The 13,583-nt window shown below is 46.2% G+C and overlaps 1 protein-coding gene across 2 annotated transcripts; it reads right to left on the reverse strand.

The window, feature by feature from the left end:
• Window positions 1-2,945: 2,945 nt before the first annotated feature.
• PPP1R26 (protein phosphatase 1 regulatory subunit 26) lies at window positions 2,946-12,281 on the reverse strand. 2 transcript variants are annotated; one of them, XM_082775284.1, is made up of 3 exons: window positions 12,092-12,281; window positions 10,960-11,116; window positions 2,946-9,272 (listed from the first exon to the last, which is right to left on the reverse strand). In XM_082775284.1, exon 3 carries the CDS (start codon window positions 9,209-9,211, stop codon window positions 5,177-5,179), a length of 4,035 nt encoding a protein of 1,344 aa, XP_082631410.1. In that variant the 5' UTR covers window positions 9,212-9,272; window positions 10,960-11,116; window positions 12,092-12,281; the 3' UTR covers window positions 2,946-5,176. The 2 variants fall into 2 exon arrangements, with proteins under 2 accessions (XP_082631410.1, XP_082631409.1); XM_082775283.1 differs by lacking the exon at window positions 10,960-11,116.
• Between the last annotated feature and the right edge of the window lie 1,302 nt (window positions 12,282-13,583).

Here is a 13,583-nt window from a genome sequence, read left to right on the forward strand (position 1 = left end):
TGTCTCAAAACTACAATGCCTTAAGAAATTATTGAGAAAAAGAACTAATCCAGACAAAAAAAACCAACAAACTTTCCTAAGTTTTCTTGTAACAACTGTAGTTACAGACAGAGAAGCTGCATCATTCACCCAGTGCCTGCACTAAAAGGAAAACTGTATCATATTTTACTTAAAAACTACTTTTGAAGAGAAACTAGCCTCTTTACGGATGAGAATCTCTGGCCTTACCAGTTAAACAGAGTGACAGTATATATAAAAAAGGAGCATAATATTATTCCAGCTGGTAGCCAAAAAAATAAAATCAGTATAATATGTACTGGTACCACAGCAAAGATATTCTTCATTTGTTATAAACATTTATGTTATTTTTATATAGTCTTATAAACCGTTTAGGAAGCATGAGAAGATGATAAATTAAAACGTATTTGTAAGGTAACTGTAAGGTAAACTATTTGTTCAGTTAAAGTGACTAAGTAAAAATCAGAAGTCCAAGAAAACGAAGTTCAAAACCTAACAGTATGTCACCAAGCCTGTACTTTTTTTTTTTTTTTTTTTCTTTTTTTTTTTTAACATTCAAAGATTCAAAGAATCCACCAGCAAGATTTCAATCAAGGCTACCAAACAATTCCAGTCAGACATTGCAATTAATTTGGGTATCTTGAAGACAATAGCTGAAAAAACACCAACAGATTTGAAAAAGTATACATACTGACCACAGAAATGGGCCTGAAAAGTTAACCTTTTTAACATTTAACACATGAAAATAAATAAGCAACCCTCTAGCACTCACTGCTGTTCCTCTGTTAGACTCTCGACAATGCCTTGGGTTTCCCATAACTTCCCTTTCTTCTCCTGAAATGAAAAATGAAGGGCAGAATTAATACAGTTGTGACGATTTTACACATATTTTTCTGCAGGTGAAATAATTTATGGATGAAACTCCCTCTCGAAGTGTAAATTTAGTGGCTCTTGTCACCTGTATTCCACCTCTTTCCATAGCTGATGTAGCAACACCCACCTCTTTTCTTCCTTGCCTTAATTACTCCCCTTTTTGTTCCTGAACCGAAACCAGTTCTGTGTGCCTTGCATCACCCTCACATAACCTGCATCCTGAAGTGGGGGGGTTAAAGTTACCCAATGCACTTCCCCCGAGGCCTGCTGAGAAGGCAGCACTGTGCAGGCTTCAGCTGCAGCCAGCCACGAGACCTGCCTCTGCACGTGGATTTGCTCAAGGCTACACAAGTTTGCAGCTCCTCATCCCTTCTGCACACTCTATTTCTCTGGATTCTGCTGTATCCTCACTTCAGCACTTAATTTTGTTTACCTAACTTAGGTCAAAGATGTATTTTCCTTGTTTTTACTTTCTCACATTTCCCTGCTTTTGTGGGCTTAAATACACCGACCTGTTTGTTTAGGTGGTTTAGGTGTTCAGAGGCCCAATACACTTATATTTATTTTTTAGCAATCCCGGTACAAATTGAAAATACCATTCTAAAGATGACACAGGCGTATTTTACCACAGAGAATCTACCTGAAAGTCTCTTTCTGCTTTTTATTTCGAAAACAAGGTTTCCAAATTTGCAGCTAAAATCACCTGAGGCCTGTGCCATGAAACCAGGGCAAACTGCAGTTCTTAGAGGTCTGAAAAACCTCAACCAAGCAACCAACCAACATATACGCTAATAAAGGAAAGGGTGGCAGAGGTGGTCTGTTCCTTCCTTTTAAAAAAAAAAAAGCAGCTACACATCCAAACACGTTCCTAAAATAGCAGCACAGAACTGCTTATCAAAAATGAAGGTAGTCCTCGTGGTCCCCTGAGGATCCTTGAAGATTGCTTTTCCCGGAGCACAAAAAAATATAGTTGCTGTGATAGAAATAAAACGAGCACAGATTTATCTGAGAACTCCGGTGTTGCATTCGGGGTGCTGTAGGTTACCAGTAGCCACAATAAGGAGTTTGGCAACTTAACATCCAAATTAGATTTATGCTTTGAATGAAAAAATAATTATGCATTAAAAACCAAGACCAGCAGTCATTGAAAATCTGACTTCCTTACTTTCTTGATTAGAGCTGAGTTCACGGCTCCGTGTGCATACTGCCATAGATACAGGATGAAATTAATTTCCTGGGAGGGCTGAAATCACGGGAGGAGGAGGCTTGTTCTGGGCACTCAACCAGTGCCTTGCAGCTGTCACTGGGGATGCCAAAAAAAGGGTCAGGGGGCACACAGCCTCTGCCTGCTTGGCAGTTGGCTGCCTCTTATAATCGGTATCAATAGGAAGGAAAAAAAAAACCCTCATCTGTGCCATTCTGGAGGCTGCAGCAGCTGTGCTCTGAGGATGCCACGCAGGCCCACATGGAGGACTTTCCCCCTACGGCACAGGTCTCACCTGCTGAACCATGCCTCCGAGGGAGGGAGGAACCCCTCGTGCTGCTAACGAGAGTGGCAAGTATAGGGAGACCACTTCTTGACCATAAACACCAGGAAACAGAACTGCTCTTAGGGTTTGGGAAGATTGCAAGCACCCTTCTCACCTCCAAGAACACGCTTTTTTTTTTTTTTACACCTATATATTTTGTATGTTCTTCTACCTTTTTTAAGAACATTCCCTTAGATAGTCACATCTTTTAGGATGTGGGTTCCGCCTCACAGTCCCGAGGAAAGCACAAGCTATCGGCACTGGGGATTAGGGTCTCGGATTGCTGGTGGTTGAGGACAGCAGGACGCAAGAAGCGAGAGCAGCAGATGAACTGAGATCCTGTTCCCAGGCTCAGCTGACACAAACGCGGTGACCGACTTTGCAGGAGACATCCTTCACTCAGAAGTGTTACCAGCAGAAGTTAATTGCATCTTTGGACTAAGAACAGGAGGGAAAAACTGTGACACAAAAACCACTACTCACTAGCGATGATGAGAACAAACCATAGGAGCACTCTGGTTTCACGGTCCATGGTCAGAACCCCGTTTATTAAACATTATAAACTTATCAATGTACACCATTTCCTATATACAAATCAAGTTTATCAATTTTTAAAAAGTGCTGTTTGAAATTAGTTTTTTATTTAAAGCACAAGGTAATCGGAATTGCATCTTAACTGGAAGTGAATCAGTTCACGAGTAGTACTGAGCACACAGACACATTGACAGGGGCACACGACACCTTTTAAATCTTAAATGGTGATTTACTGAAATTTTGAGGAGAAACATTCAGCTTATTTCATACAAACGGTACACAGTGCTTCCATCAGCTCTATTAAGCACAGTTTAATCCTTTTAAAGCAAGGTACTCTGAAAATTTCTATTTTAAAATACCAGCCTATTTACCTATTCCAAACAAAAGGCCTAAATCCTGCAACCGACTCAAGGCAGGCAAAAATAGATGCCTGTGTAGACTTAGTGCAGGCACGTGAGCTAAGTAAAAAACACTTTCCCAAGGTATCCTACCACAAAAATGAAATGCATACTGATCTCTTAAGCCAACCAACCAGCCCAAGGACTACAAAAAGGTGGCCAGACAGTAAGAAATGTCAAGTGACCACCACAGACGTGTTTAAAATGTAGCTGCACAACAGTACAAACACACAAAGGATGTTCTTTATTCCTCTACATGCCACGGTTACTTTTCCTACTCTATGCTATGCTGCAGTCTGCCAATATTCTGCAAACGCAATCACCTCTGGGGATACTAAGTGATATCGGATCCATTCTTGACTGCTTTTGCTCCTTTTTGTGACGTTAAGGCCAGTCTCCAGGAAGACTGCTGAAGTGATTAAGAGACCAAGTGACACTAAATGGTAGCTTGGCTGAGAGAAGGTCTGCAGAAGACTGGAGAATATTGAATCAATTCACAGGACAAGATGCAAGAATGAACTACTCAAAGGACTTCACCACACACAAATGAAAATGACCAGCCAACAGCTTAAATTCACCCCTTTCAGATTTTTCAGTGAAACCGGTGTGGGGATGCTTTTATTGTGATATGAACGCACTACTTCAATGTCACTTAAAGTCAGTACAAAATAAAAGACAGTAGTGAAAAATTGCTTTATTCCGGGTGCTGGAAAGAGAGGCAGAGAGAGCTCTATCAGTACGAAAGAACAGTGCTGAAAATATCCTTGGCGTTTACGTTAGGAACTTCCTACAGCAAACCTAGCTTTGCTCTATTGCACAAAAATTGTAAATGAAAAAAGTTCACAGAAATGTAACATTTCAGAAACCACTTTTGAAAAAGGAAAGTAAGGGCACTCGATCGAAGAAAGTTCATTCGGAAAAAATCAAACCCCACCTCTGGGTAACTGCAGGGCATCAGAGCTGGACTCGAGAGCAACGAGGAAATGGTTCCAGCCTTGCAGGCCCATGAGTATGAAAGTAGTGAAATCCACAGAAATCGTGTTGTCTAAGTAGACATGCTCCTTCACTTTCTTCCCCACTTCAATTGTGCTTTGAATCACCTGCTAGCAGGAGGTTTCCAGCATTCAGAAGGTACTTTCAGTGGCTGCTGAGATCGCCTTACACAGCCCGTGTGGACAGACTGACCCACTTTGTTTACCTGGATCCGCGTTTGGATCTTCACGGGTGGATCTCCGCACCCACAGCTGCATCGACGCTGCCGGAATCCTGCTCAGCGATCTCACCCAACAGTCCTCGGGGTGGGAGAGCTGAGACCCGCGCGTAAAACCACTACAAAGGATTGTCCTAAGGCAACTCGAATGTAAACAAATGTCAGATAGTCTGCTTCCGAAGCACAGCACTCGTATGAAATGCCGTGTTCTCCTAGGATCTCTCAACACATTGCCAAGTGTGTTCTGCGCGCAAACAGGTTTCCTTTCACTATATGATTAGAGGCCTCATAATTTAAAGCATGATCAGCCAGTATCATCTTATCTACAGCAACTACAGCATCCTGTAGTAATGTGAGCCCTAAAAATCATTATAAAAAATATTTCCTTAGAGCGCTTTAAATAATTTACAAAATTCTACAAAAACGAAGTATGCTTATCCGTGATATCCCTGTTAAATAGATGCCTTTTTCACATTAGTGTGTGTATGATATACATATATCAGCCTCTCCCACCATCTCTCATGTCTCAAGTTTTAAAGTTTTATCAAGATAATTGTAACAACAGTTATTTCCTAAAAATACTGTTACCATGGGAAAAAAAAAAAAAAGTGTACTTACATATCTGAAACCTTTATTTTCAAGAAGGAATCTGGGCAGTCCCCTGTGGGTACGTCAGTAAGTTTTGCACAGTTTTTGTCTAGAACTTCCTGCCCTTGGTCCAGCTCACAATCAGCTTCCCTATTCTGCACGGCAGGCAGTTTTCCTTCCAGATTGGATCTGGATACCTGAATTTCTTCCTGCCTGTCACTGTCCTGGTGGAGAACTTCTTCCTCCTTAATGCACACGTGCACGCTGTTATCCACGTGTGCTCCTCCGCTAGTTTTATCCGCTGTCACAGTTAGCTCCTGCAGCGGGCAACCTGAACTTGGGTCTGACACGCTGTCCTGCTGGCTATTCTCTCCATTACTGCACACACATCTGCTCTCCTGACACGTCTCTCCACTAATTTTATCAGCTTTTACTGCTGCCATACCGTGTTGTGGGAGAGGGGGACCTAAACTCGAATCTGCCCAGCTGTCTTTGAGGATACCTCCTTCCTTCGTACGTATCTCTATGTTCTCAGCTTTGGATGTTCCTCTGCAAGCCTTATCTACTGTTACTGCTGCCATGCTCTGTTCCTGCGAGGGGAGATTCAAATGCGAATCTGAGTGGTCTCCTGCAGTGGCAGCCCTTTGGCAGCCCTCTGTGATACACAAAGGAGCAGCCTCCCGTCTTTCACAGCTTTCTGCTACATGGGGACCTGATGCTTCCACAGCGAGCTTCTGAGAAGAACTGGGTTCTTTTATTGCTGTCTCATTCTCCCTGCTAAATTCACCTTTTGGCTGGGAGGCTTCTCTTCCCTGCTTAAGTACGTCCGTATCCTGGGAATCTACCTCCATTCCTAACGCGCTGCTCTGGCTGAGCACCTGCTCTGCTTTTTGCTTTTTCATCAAAAGCATGGATTTCTTCCTTTCCCGAGCGTACTTGAGACCCGCGATAAATTTACTCGAAATTTTTAAGTGAAAGGTGTTCTTTCTTTTAGATCGAGATTTTGCATTAGCTACTTTGCGTACTTTACAACCTTCATTTTTGCTGTTTTTAGCTGGAAGTGTTTTCTGCACAGGTTCTTTATTAGGGACGTCCTTTTTACCTGTTGCATTTCCAGGTAACTCACCAGCAGCACCACCTTTAACCCCCCCTGTTCCTTGTTTAGCTTTTGACTGACCAGTAGTATGAAGATAAACATTCTCTGCCGAGGGAGCAGCTTTCTCACTGTCAAGTAACATTGCACTTTTCCCTTCCATTCTCTGAGAGTTCTTCAACTCGTTGTTTTGCTGGGACACTTTAGTCTTTTTACTCTGACCCAGCAAGAGACCAACCTCATTTTCACCTGGCTGTTGCTTTGCCTTTCCTTTATTAGCAGTTTGTTTGGTCACCCTCAACAGGTCTAGAGTTGCATCATCTTTTTGCGTCTCTGAATTGCTCACAGAGTCCTTAGCCTTTTCTGCCAAAAATTTCCTAATTTCCTGTTCAATGCTGTCGTCGCTATCCACTGAACTGCTATCATCAGCGTCTGATACAGCTGTGAAAGTACATTTTTTATTCTTAGCTACCCGCAGGTTATTCTGGTTTGAAATTGGTTCGGGTTTATATCCTTTTTTAAGCTGTAAATCAAACTCTAAGTTCTTAACGGTTTCTGGCCTTTCATTTGAAAGTCTGACATTTACGTTGTCTGGAGGATTTCTGATTGCATTCTCTTTCACAGCTTTTCTAGATTTTGAGAGGCAACTTTTCAGTAGCACAGGATTTTTACATTTCCACTCATTTTGTTGGAGGCTGCTAAATTCATCCAGCAGCTGAGCGTCTGTCTCGGTAAACCTAACTCTCTTCTTGCACTGAGATTTCTGCTCCTTAGACTTCTTCTTTAATTTTCTTTTAGACCGTAAAAGGTCCTTGATAGCACTATCAAGGTCCTCATCACTATCCAGAGAACTGCTCTCATCAGCCGAACCGTCTCTCTCTTGAGCGTGGATGGTATTTTTCATAAGCTTTCTCGCACCACTCTGAACCTGCAAAAAGGGATTTACAGAATCCAAGGCCACGCATTTGTCAGCGGATCCACACAACTCAGAAGACATCAGCTGCTGCTGGGTAGTCTCGTTGCTGTCGAGCCTCCGAGCATCACAGAGTTCTTCAGGGCTGCTCAGGGCACACCCCTCGTGGAGCAGGGGAGATTTTGAATAGGTATCCGGCTGGAAAAATCCCGTCCCCAGCTGTTCAGGTGCTTTTGATGCATCTTGTTTCACTATTCTGCCTTCCCTTTTAAGTCTCCTTTTACGACTCAGTGATAGCTTCAGTGTTTTGGGAAGAGAAGGCTCAAGAGTACCAGTGAGGCTGTTCTGATCAGATGGCAAAGGCATCTGGATCGAGCGTGACAGGCTGGGAGGCTTTGTTACGAGGCTTTCCGACTGAGCTTTCAGAGCCAAAAAAGCTCTGATTTCTTGCTCTATGCTATCATCACTGTCCACGAGGCTGTTGTCACTTTCACAAGGGGAGGATGAGAGAAGCTGGGGAGAAAAGAAGGAGTCCGTAGCGAGGGATCTGTTGTCACTTCCCATTTGGGATGGCATGATTGTTTTGGAAATATCGAGGATAGCTTCTGCACACATGAGTTCTGCAGATGTGTCTGCCCTGCAAGAGGCCTGCAGCGTGAGCTCACAAGCAGCAATCTTGTTCTCTGGAGGTACAAAGTGTCTGGCTTTTTTCAGTGGTTTAAACAGCTTGTTAAATTCATTGCTGGTGCTTTCTAATTCTGTCGACTTTGAATTAATCTCTTTTCTTTTGTTGCTGATAGGGTTTTTATGTTCTGGTGAGGCACTTTTTGTTGAGCTAATTGTCAGGCTTGCAGAAATGTTGGCTATCCCCTTGGCGTCAAATTGTTCCCTTTGCAAAAGGACCGAGCCTGTTGGGTGACCTCCCTCCTTCCTGATCTTCTCTAGCTGATAAAGCTGAATGGCTTCTTCAATGCCATCATCGCTACTTGAGTCAGAGGCATGCACGCTCTCATTCAGAAGCGCTCCCCTCGTTTCCCAGTAATTAGCTCCACTTGCTTTATTTTGCTGCATTAACCAGGGCTGGCTGGCAGTGGCCATTTCTAGATACGCGCGGTTCACTTGGTTGAAATCACCGGGCTCTTCCTGGATTTTAGCCTTCAGACACTTGGACTGCGTGCCGGTTTTCCGTAGCTTGGGATGGTGTCTCAAGAGGAGCGCGTTACAATCTTGCTTCATAGCACCACAGTTTGTTTTGTTAGTTGGTTGTTTGTTGCTTTTTAGGACAGATCTCACCTGGGAATCTTTTTTATCCTCCCCGATTACACACTTGCTAATTTCTTGCTGCTTTTTCTCATTCAAGAACTGCACTATTTCAGCTTGTATGCTTTGTTCGAAGGAATCATCACTGCTGATGCTTTGAGGGGAAGCGGGCTGTAGCCTTTTACCAAGTCCCAGCTGGTCAGACAGGTACTCTTCAGAGAGCATCTCTGCTTTAAATTTCACAGGTAGCAGGTCGCTAGACATTTTGTTCTGGGAGAACTGTCTCTTAAATCTTTTGTCTCTGCTTATATTTTCAGAACACTCTGCATTCCTCTGTAACGACTGGTCACTTTTGCTTTTTGCTTTCAAGTACTCTTGAATGGCTTCCTCTATACCTCGGTCAACAGAATCGTCGCTATCAGAGTCAAGCAAGAGAGTCTCAAATCCCACGTTCACTTCCACTTCAGTGTCGACTGAACCAGCAGGGCAACCACGCTCGGTATATTTAGGATGCTTCCGCAGCAACGTGCTGCTGGATGTGACCCTATTACCGGCGCCCTTTTCTCCCTTTTGTTTCTTCTGCATAACACAACCATACTCATTGTTCATACCCAGGGGAGACTCTTGACTTTGCAGGCTGTTTATGATCATCTGAACTTTTGCGCTTACAGAGGTTCTAGTGACGTTCCCTTCGGATTCAGAGAAGCAAACGGGGTATCTACAATTCCTTGCCGGCCCAAAGGACTCCCATTGTGTTTGAAGAGCTACCAAGGGAGAAGCATTCATAAGGAACATTCTAGCAGGCAACAGCAAAGTCCACGAAGGAGGCGTTTTTCAGACTGGTCTCTTTTCCATCCTATGATAAAAAAGAAGAAAATATTTTACTACATGGAACTTTTCAGAAGTTAGATATGTAATAATACTTGGTGGTAGAAACTGTAAACCCAGGACAGCTTTTATTAGTTCTGGCTGGGTATTAAACACAAGCAGCAGAGGAACTTGAGTAGCTCGAGGAAAAAGAAAGGGAACCTATTTCTTCCTGAAACATGCTATACTGTAATAACCCCGAGAGAGAAACCATTCTGACCTCACTGCAGGACAAAACCTTTTGGTAGACACAAATCTTCAGGAATTTGCGAGAGTAGTATTGTATTATAAACCCCAAACAGAGCGAGGCCTGTTTAAAGGGACAGTGAAAAAAGTCGACAGAACGACTGACACCCCAAACAGAACTTCCACGCGGTCGCTCAAGGGCAGAAGGTTTCACCTGCAGCATCGTTTGGTGGGATGAAAACAACTCCTGGCTGGAACAAGACATACAGCAGCCCCCATTAAAAAAAAAATAAAAAAAAATACAGCAGTGGGACTCTTCTCTAAGCCCGATACACCATCTCCCCTGCAAACTCAGCCAGTTCCAATCGCCAGTTCCAATCTACCAGCGTAGAGATGTGCTTTTACCTCCAAATTCTCTTCATCTTTACTCCTGTCCATTGTTTCCTAGCTTTGGTTTCAAATTAATCAGTGGCAATAAATATTTTAGAGACCTTATTAGATTAAATAATATTTAATAATATTTTAAGCAGCTATCATTCTTAATATTTGAGCTAATATTTTGAAGAATGACTATGGTGATAACTCCTTAAAACTTATAAATGTATTTGCTACTAAGAAAAAGATAACAGACAACCAGGGATGACAACGCTTTATCACTTTAAAAGAGCAGAGTGCTCCAACACAGATTGTAGTACAGCATGATAAATGCGTGTGTCAAAAGTATTCTGGGACCTGTGCTCAGGGATCAGTTTTATTGCCAACTTGTTGGGAGACTGGAATATTCTTGAAATCTTGACCGAGACAGAGTCACCCTGAACATGCCTCACACAATGTCCACAGGGTGGTTAGCTCTGAAAACACAGCTGGTAATGTTTTGCCTTTTCACTCTCTGATTCTCCACTGAAGAACATCTTAGCATTTTAGCACATTTTAACCAAACCTTTGGCTCTGGACATCCATTGCTGGTTTTCTATTCCTCAGCGTTAATCAGTTTCAAAACATCAATCTTGCAGAATTAAAGTTGTAAGTGCAGCGATCAAGAACATTCTCGCCTGATGGTTGGTACTTGGGGCAAGCTGACACGCTGTTTAAATTCCACCTTTTCAGTCAACTGAAGATAGTTGAGATTTACTTCTGCTCTACGCTCGCCAATAAAATCCGAGCCCTCCCAGCCTTTCACATACAAAGCCGTGAGGTACCCTGGGAAGCGTCTCACAGAAGCAGCTCAGAAGCCTGCTGTGATGCAGGTCACAACTGAAACTTTTAGAAAAATGTGAATGAACAGAAAATTTCTAAAACAGTCTCCAACACATCCACTGGGGCAATGATAAATTAAAAACGGTTTTCGTTCTAATAAGCAGCAAAGCTTCAAACAGTCAGAAATTAGAATACCTAATTATCCTGAAGAAATGCAATTAACATACTTAAGATTCCAGCTTCATTTAAAAAAAAAAAAAAAAAAAAAAAGCATATATTTCGTATTAACCTACTTCCACAGTTTCCAGAGAAGGGGCAGATGTCTTCATTATCCCACACTCGGATGGCTGTGGCACTACAAACATTACACAGCGTTGAGACTAACTTTCACACCGCCCCTTCGGGCCACGGCCAGCATCCTAGTGGCAGCTGCTGAAACTCAACTGTGCGCTGGTAAATCAAAGGGACGTGCGTTAATAACACCTGTGTTTATTTACCACCTCTGCTGCCGAAATATGACTGCCTTTGGAGAGAAAACACGATGGGTATTGTGGTAATGCACCACGACGCTTCGGGCTAGGATGGGATGCCGAACCCCAGCCACGGCTGATGGGGACAACTTTGCGGCTCCCCAGTCATGGCTGATTGGGACAACCTTGCTGCTCCTTCCTCACACAGCCGAAAACCCTCTTTTGGGTATAATTTGTGGAATCGCAGCCTGGTTTGGGCTGGGACAGCCCTCGGAGCCCACCCAGTGCCACCCCCTGCTGCGGTCATGACCCCACCAGCCCAGACTGCCCAAATCCCCCCCATCCAGGGTCTCACCTCCCTCATCATTTCCCCGCGTCCCCCCAGCTCCGTGCCTCAGTTTCCCCTCTGGGAGCAGGAGACGGGGAAGGATGGGGCTGAGGAGGGGGAGGCGAGGAGATGGCGACGGGGCCGTCGCCCGCTACCTCCTGGGGGGCTCTGCACCCACGGAGGGGACAAACTGGGGGTCGTGGGGGGGGGACCCTGCCCACCGTGAGGTGGCTTTGAGGGACACCCACGAAGGGTGTGAGGGGACACCCACAGAGGGGGTGTCAGGGGACACCCAGCCTGGGGGGGGGTACGACAACCACGAGGGGCCGTGAAGAAGCCACGAAGCGGCCCCACAGCGCGGGGGGCACCCTTAGGGGTCCGGTACCCCCTGCTTAGCAGCCGGGGGACAGCACCGGGCACCCCCCGGGGCCGGCGGGGCTCCCCCTTCCCTCGCCGTGCCCGCCTCAGGCCGGGCCGAGCGGCGCCGCCATGGCTCCCCCTTCCCGCCTTCCGCCGCCCTCCGCCGGGCTCGGCCTCAGCTTCGGCCCCGCCGCCTCCTTCTCCTCCTTCTCCTCCTTCTCCTCCTCCTCCTCCTTTTTCCTCCTTCTTCCTCCTCCCGACCCTCACCTGCTGCCTCCGCGGAGGTGACCGAGGCGGGGACGAAGCGGGGAGCCAGGCAGCGGCGTCCCGGTGCTTGCTTCCCTTCTCCCCGGGGGCCGCTCGCAGCCTCTCGGTCGCGCCCCGTTCCCCGGGCTTCCGAGCGGCCGCTGCCCGCCGAGCTCGGTGCAGGGGCGGGCGGTTCTTCCTTCCCTGCCCCCGGCCAGAGGGAGGCATGCGCCGCAGGGCTCCGCCGGGGAGGCGGGGGGCGGCCGGGCCGGGCCCTCGGTGGCCGCCGGTGCTCGCTGAGGGGGCGGCGGGGCAGCACCGGGCGGCCCCGGGCAGCACCGGGTCGGTTCGGCCCCGTTACCGGGGCTTAAAGAGAGGCACGGCCGGGCCCCTAGGAAGGAGGCTGCAGCCCTCATGGCTCCTCTGTAAGGGGAGGAGGACAAGGGGGCGGCCGGTTAGTCGTGGGTGCAGCCCCATGGTGGGGAAAAAGCGAGGTGTGGGATCCGTACCTCGCCCCCCCCACGCTGGAAACACGCGTGGTGTGGTGAAAAGACGCGTGTGGGGTGGGTGGGAGCGTGGCCCCGGGCTGTGGAAATAATCCCCACGGGCTGCAATGTGCTGCCCGCAGGAGAACTCGCAGCGTTTCCTTCGGGGAGCAAAGGGAACCAGGCTTAAAATGTCAGCAGAGCTATGCCAGCTGCTGTCCCAAACCTAAAGTTTGGGGTGTAACGCCCAAAGTGGTTATAAGAGCCAAAGCCTGCTTTATTTGTTTGTTTTCTTTCCAGAAACTTGCTGCTACAAGTACAGGTTACCCACTGGAAAACCCCTGTCCTGACCCACCCGTGACTGTGCCCTTGCTGCAGGGCTACATCCATGCTGATGGCGTTACGGATCCCAAAGCACCAGGATCCTCCCTTATGGGACACCCGTTTCAACCTGCTCCTTCACTAGAAGCTTCAGGATCACTCATAGCTCTTGGTTTCTACATCTTCACAAGCACTTCCATTCTGACTTTCTGACTTTTATGTTAAATAAAAAAATTAACACCTTAACCACAGGTGCTGCCCCTTCTCATTTTGCCAGTGCATTTTATAGTCGTGGTACTTGAATACCTGTGATAGTACAGGTGAAACTGGCATCTTTTGGCTGGGTGTTGCTGAAATCAGTAGGGAAATGCTCAGGTGATGAAACATCAAGTGAACAGCAGTAGGGAACAGCAGGTAAAAGGGTCCCAGGATGAAGAGGGCGGCAGCTCGTGGCTGTGCAGACCAGACACTGTGCTCCCATCCTGCTGGGCTCCTCTGTGGTTTAAGGAATTATTCCCAGTGCACAAGAATGTGGCAGATGTCAGGGCCCATTGCCCTTCATAGGAGTATAACACAATCATTTTCCCTATCCCTCTCCATTCAAAGCTCCAGGCTCTTTGCATGAGCACGGTGGCTGACTGCCATTTCTGCTGCAGCTCTGACGGCACATCACAGCCCTGCAACTCAGGAAAAGTTTAACTTGGAGT

The sequence above is a fragment of the Aythya marila genome (assembly GCF_965140915.1).
Source record: "Aythya marila genome assembly, chromosome: 19".
Taxonomy (NCBI): Eukaryota; Metazoa; Chordata; class Aves; order Anseriformes; family Anatidae; genus Aythya; species Aythya marila.

Bases quoted from the DNA above. Each gene is read 5' to 3' on its own strand.
- PPP1R26 (XM_082775283.1), bottom strand. From the start codon at position 9,211: ATGTTCCTTATGAATGCTTCTCCCTTGGTAGCTCTTCAAACACAATGG.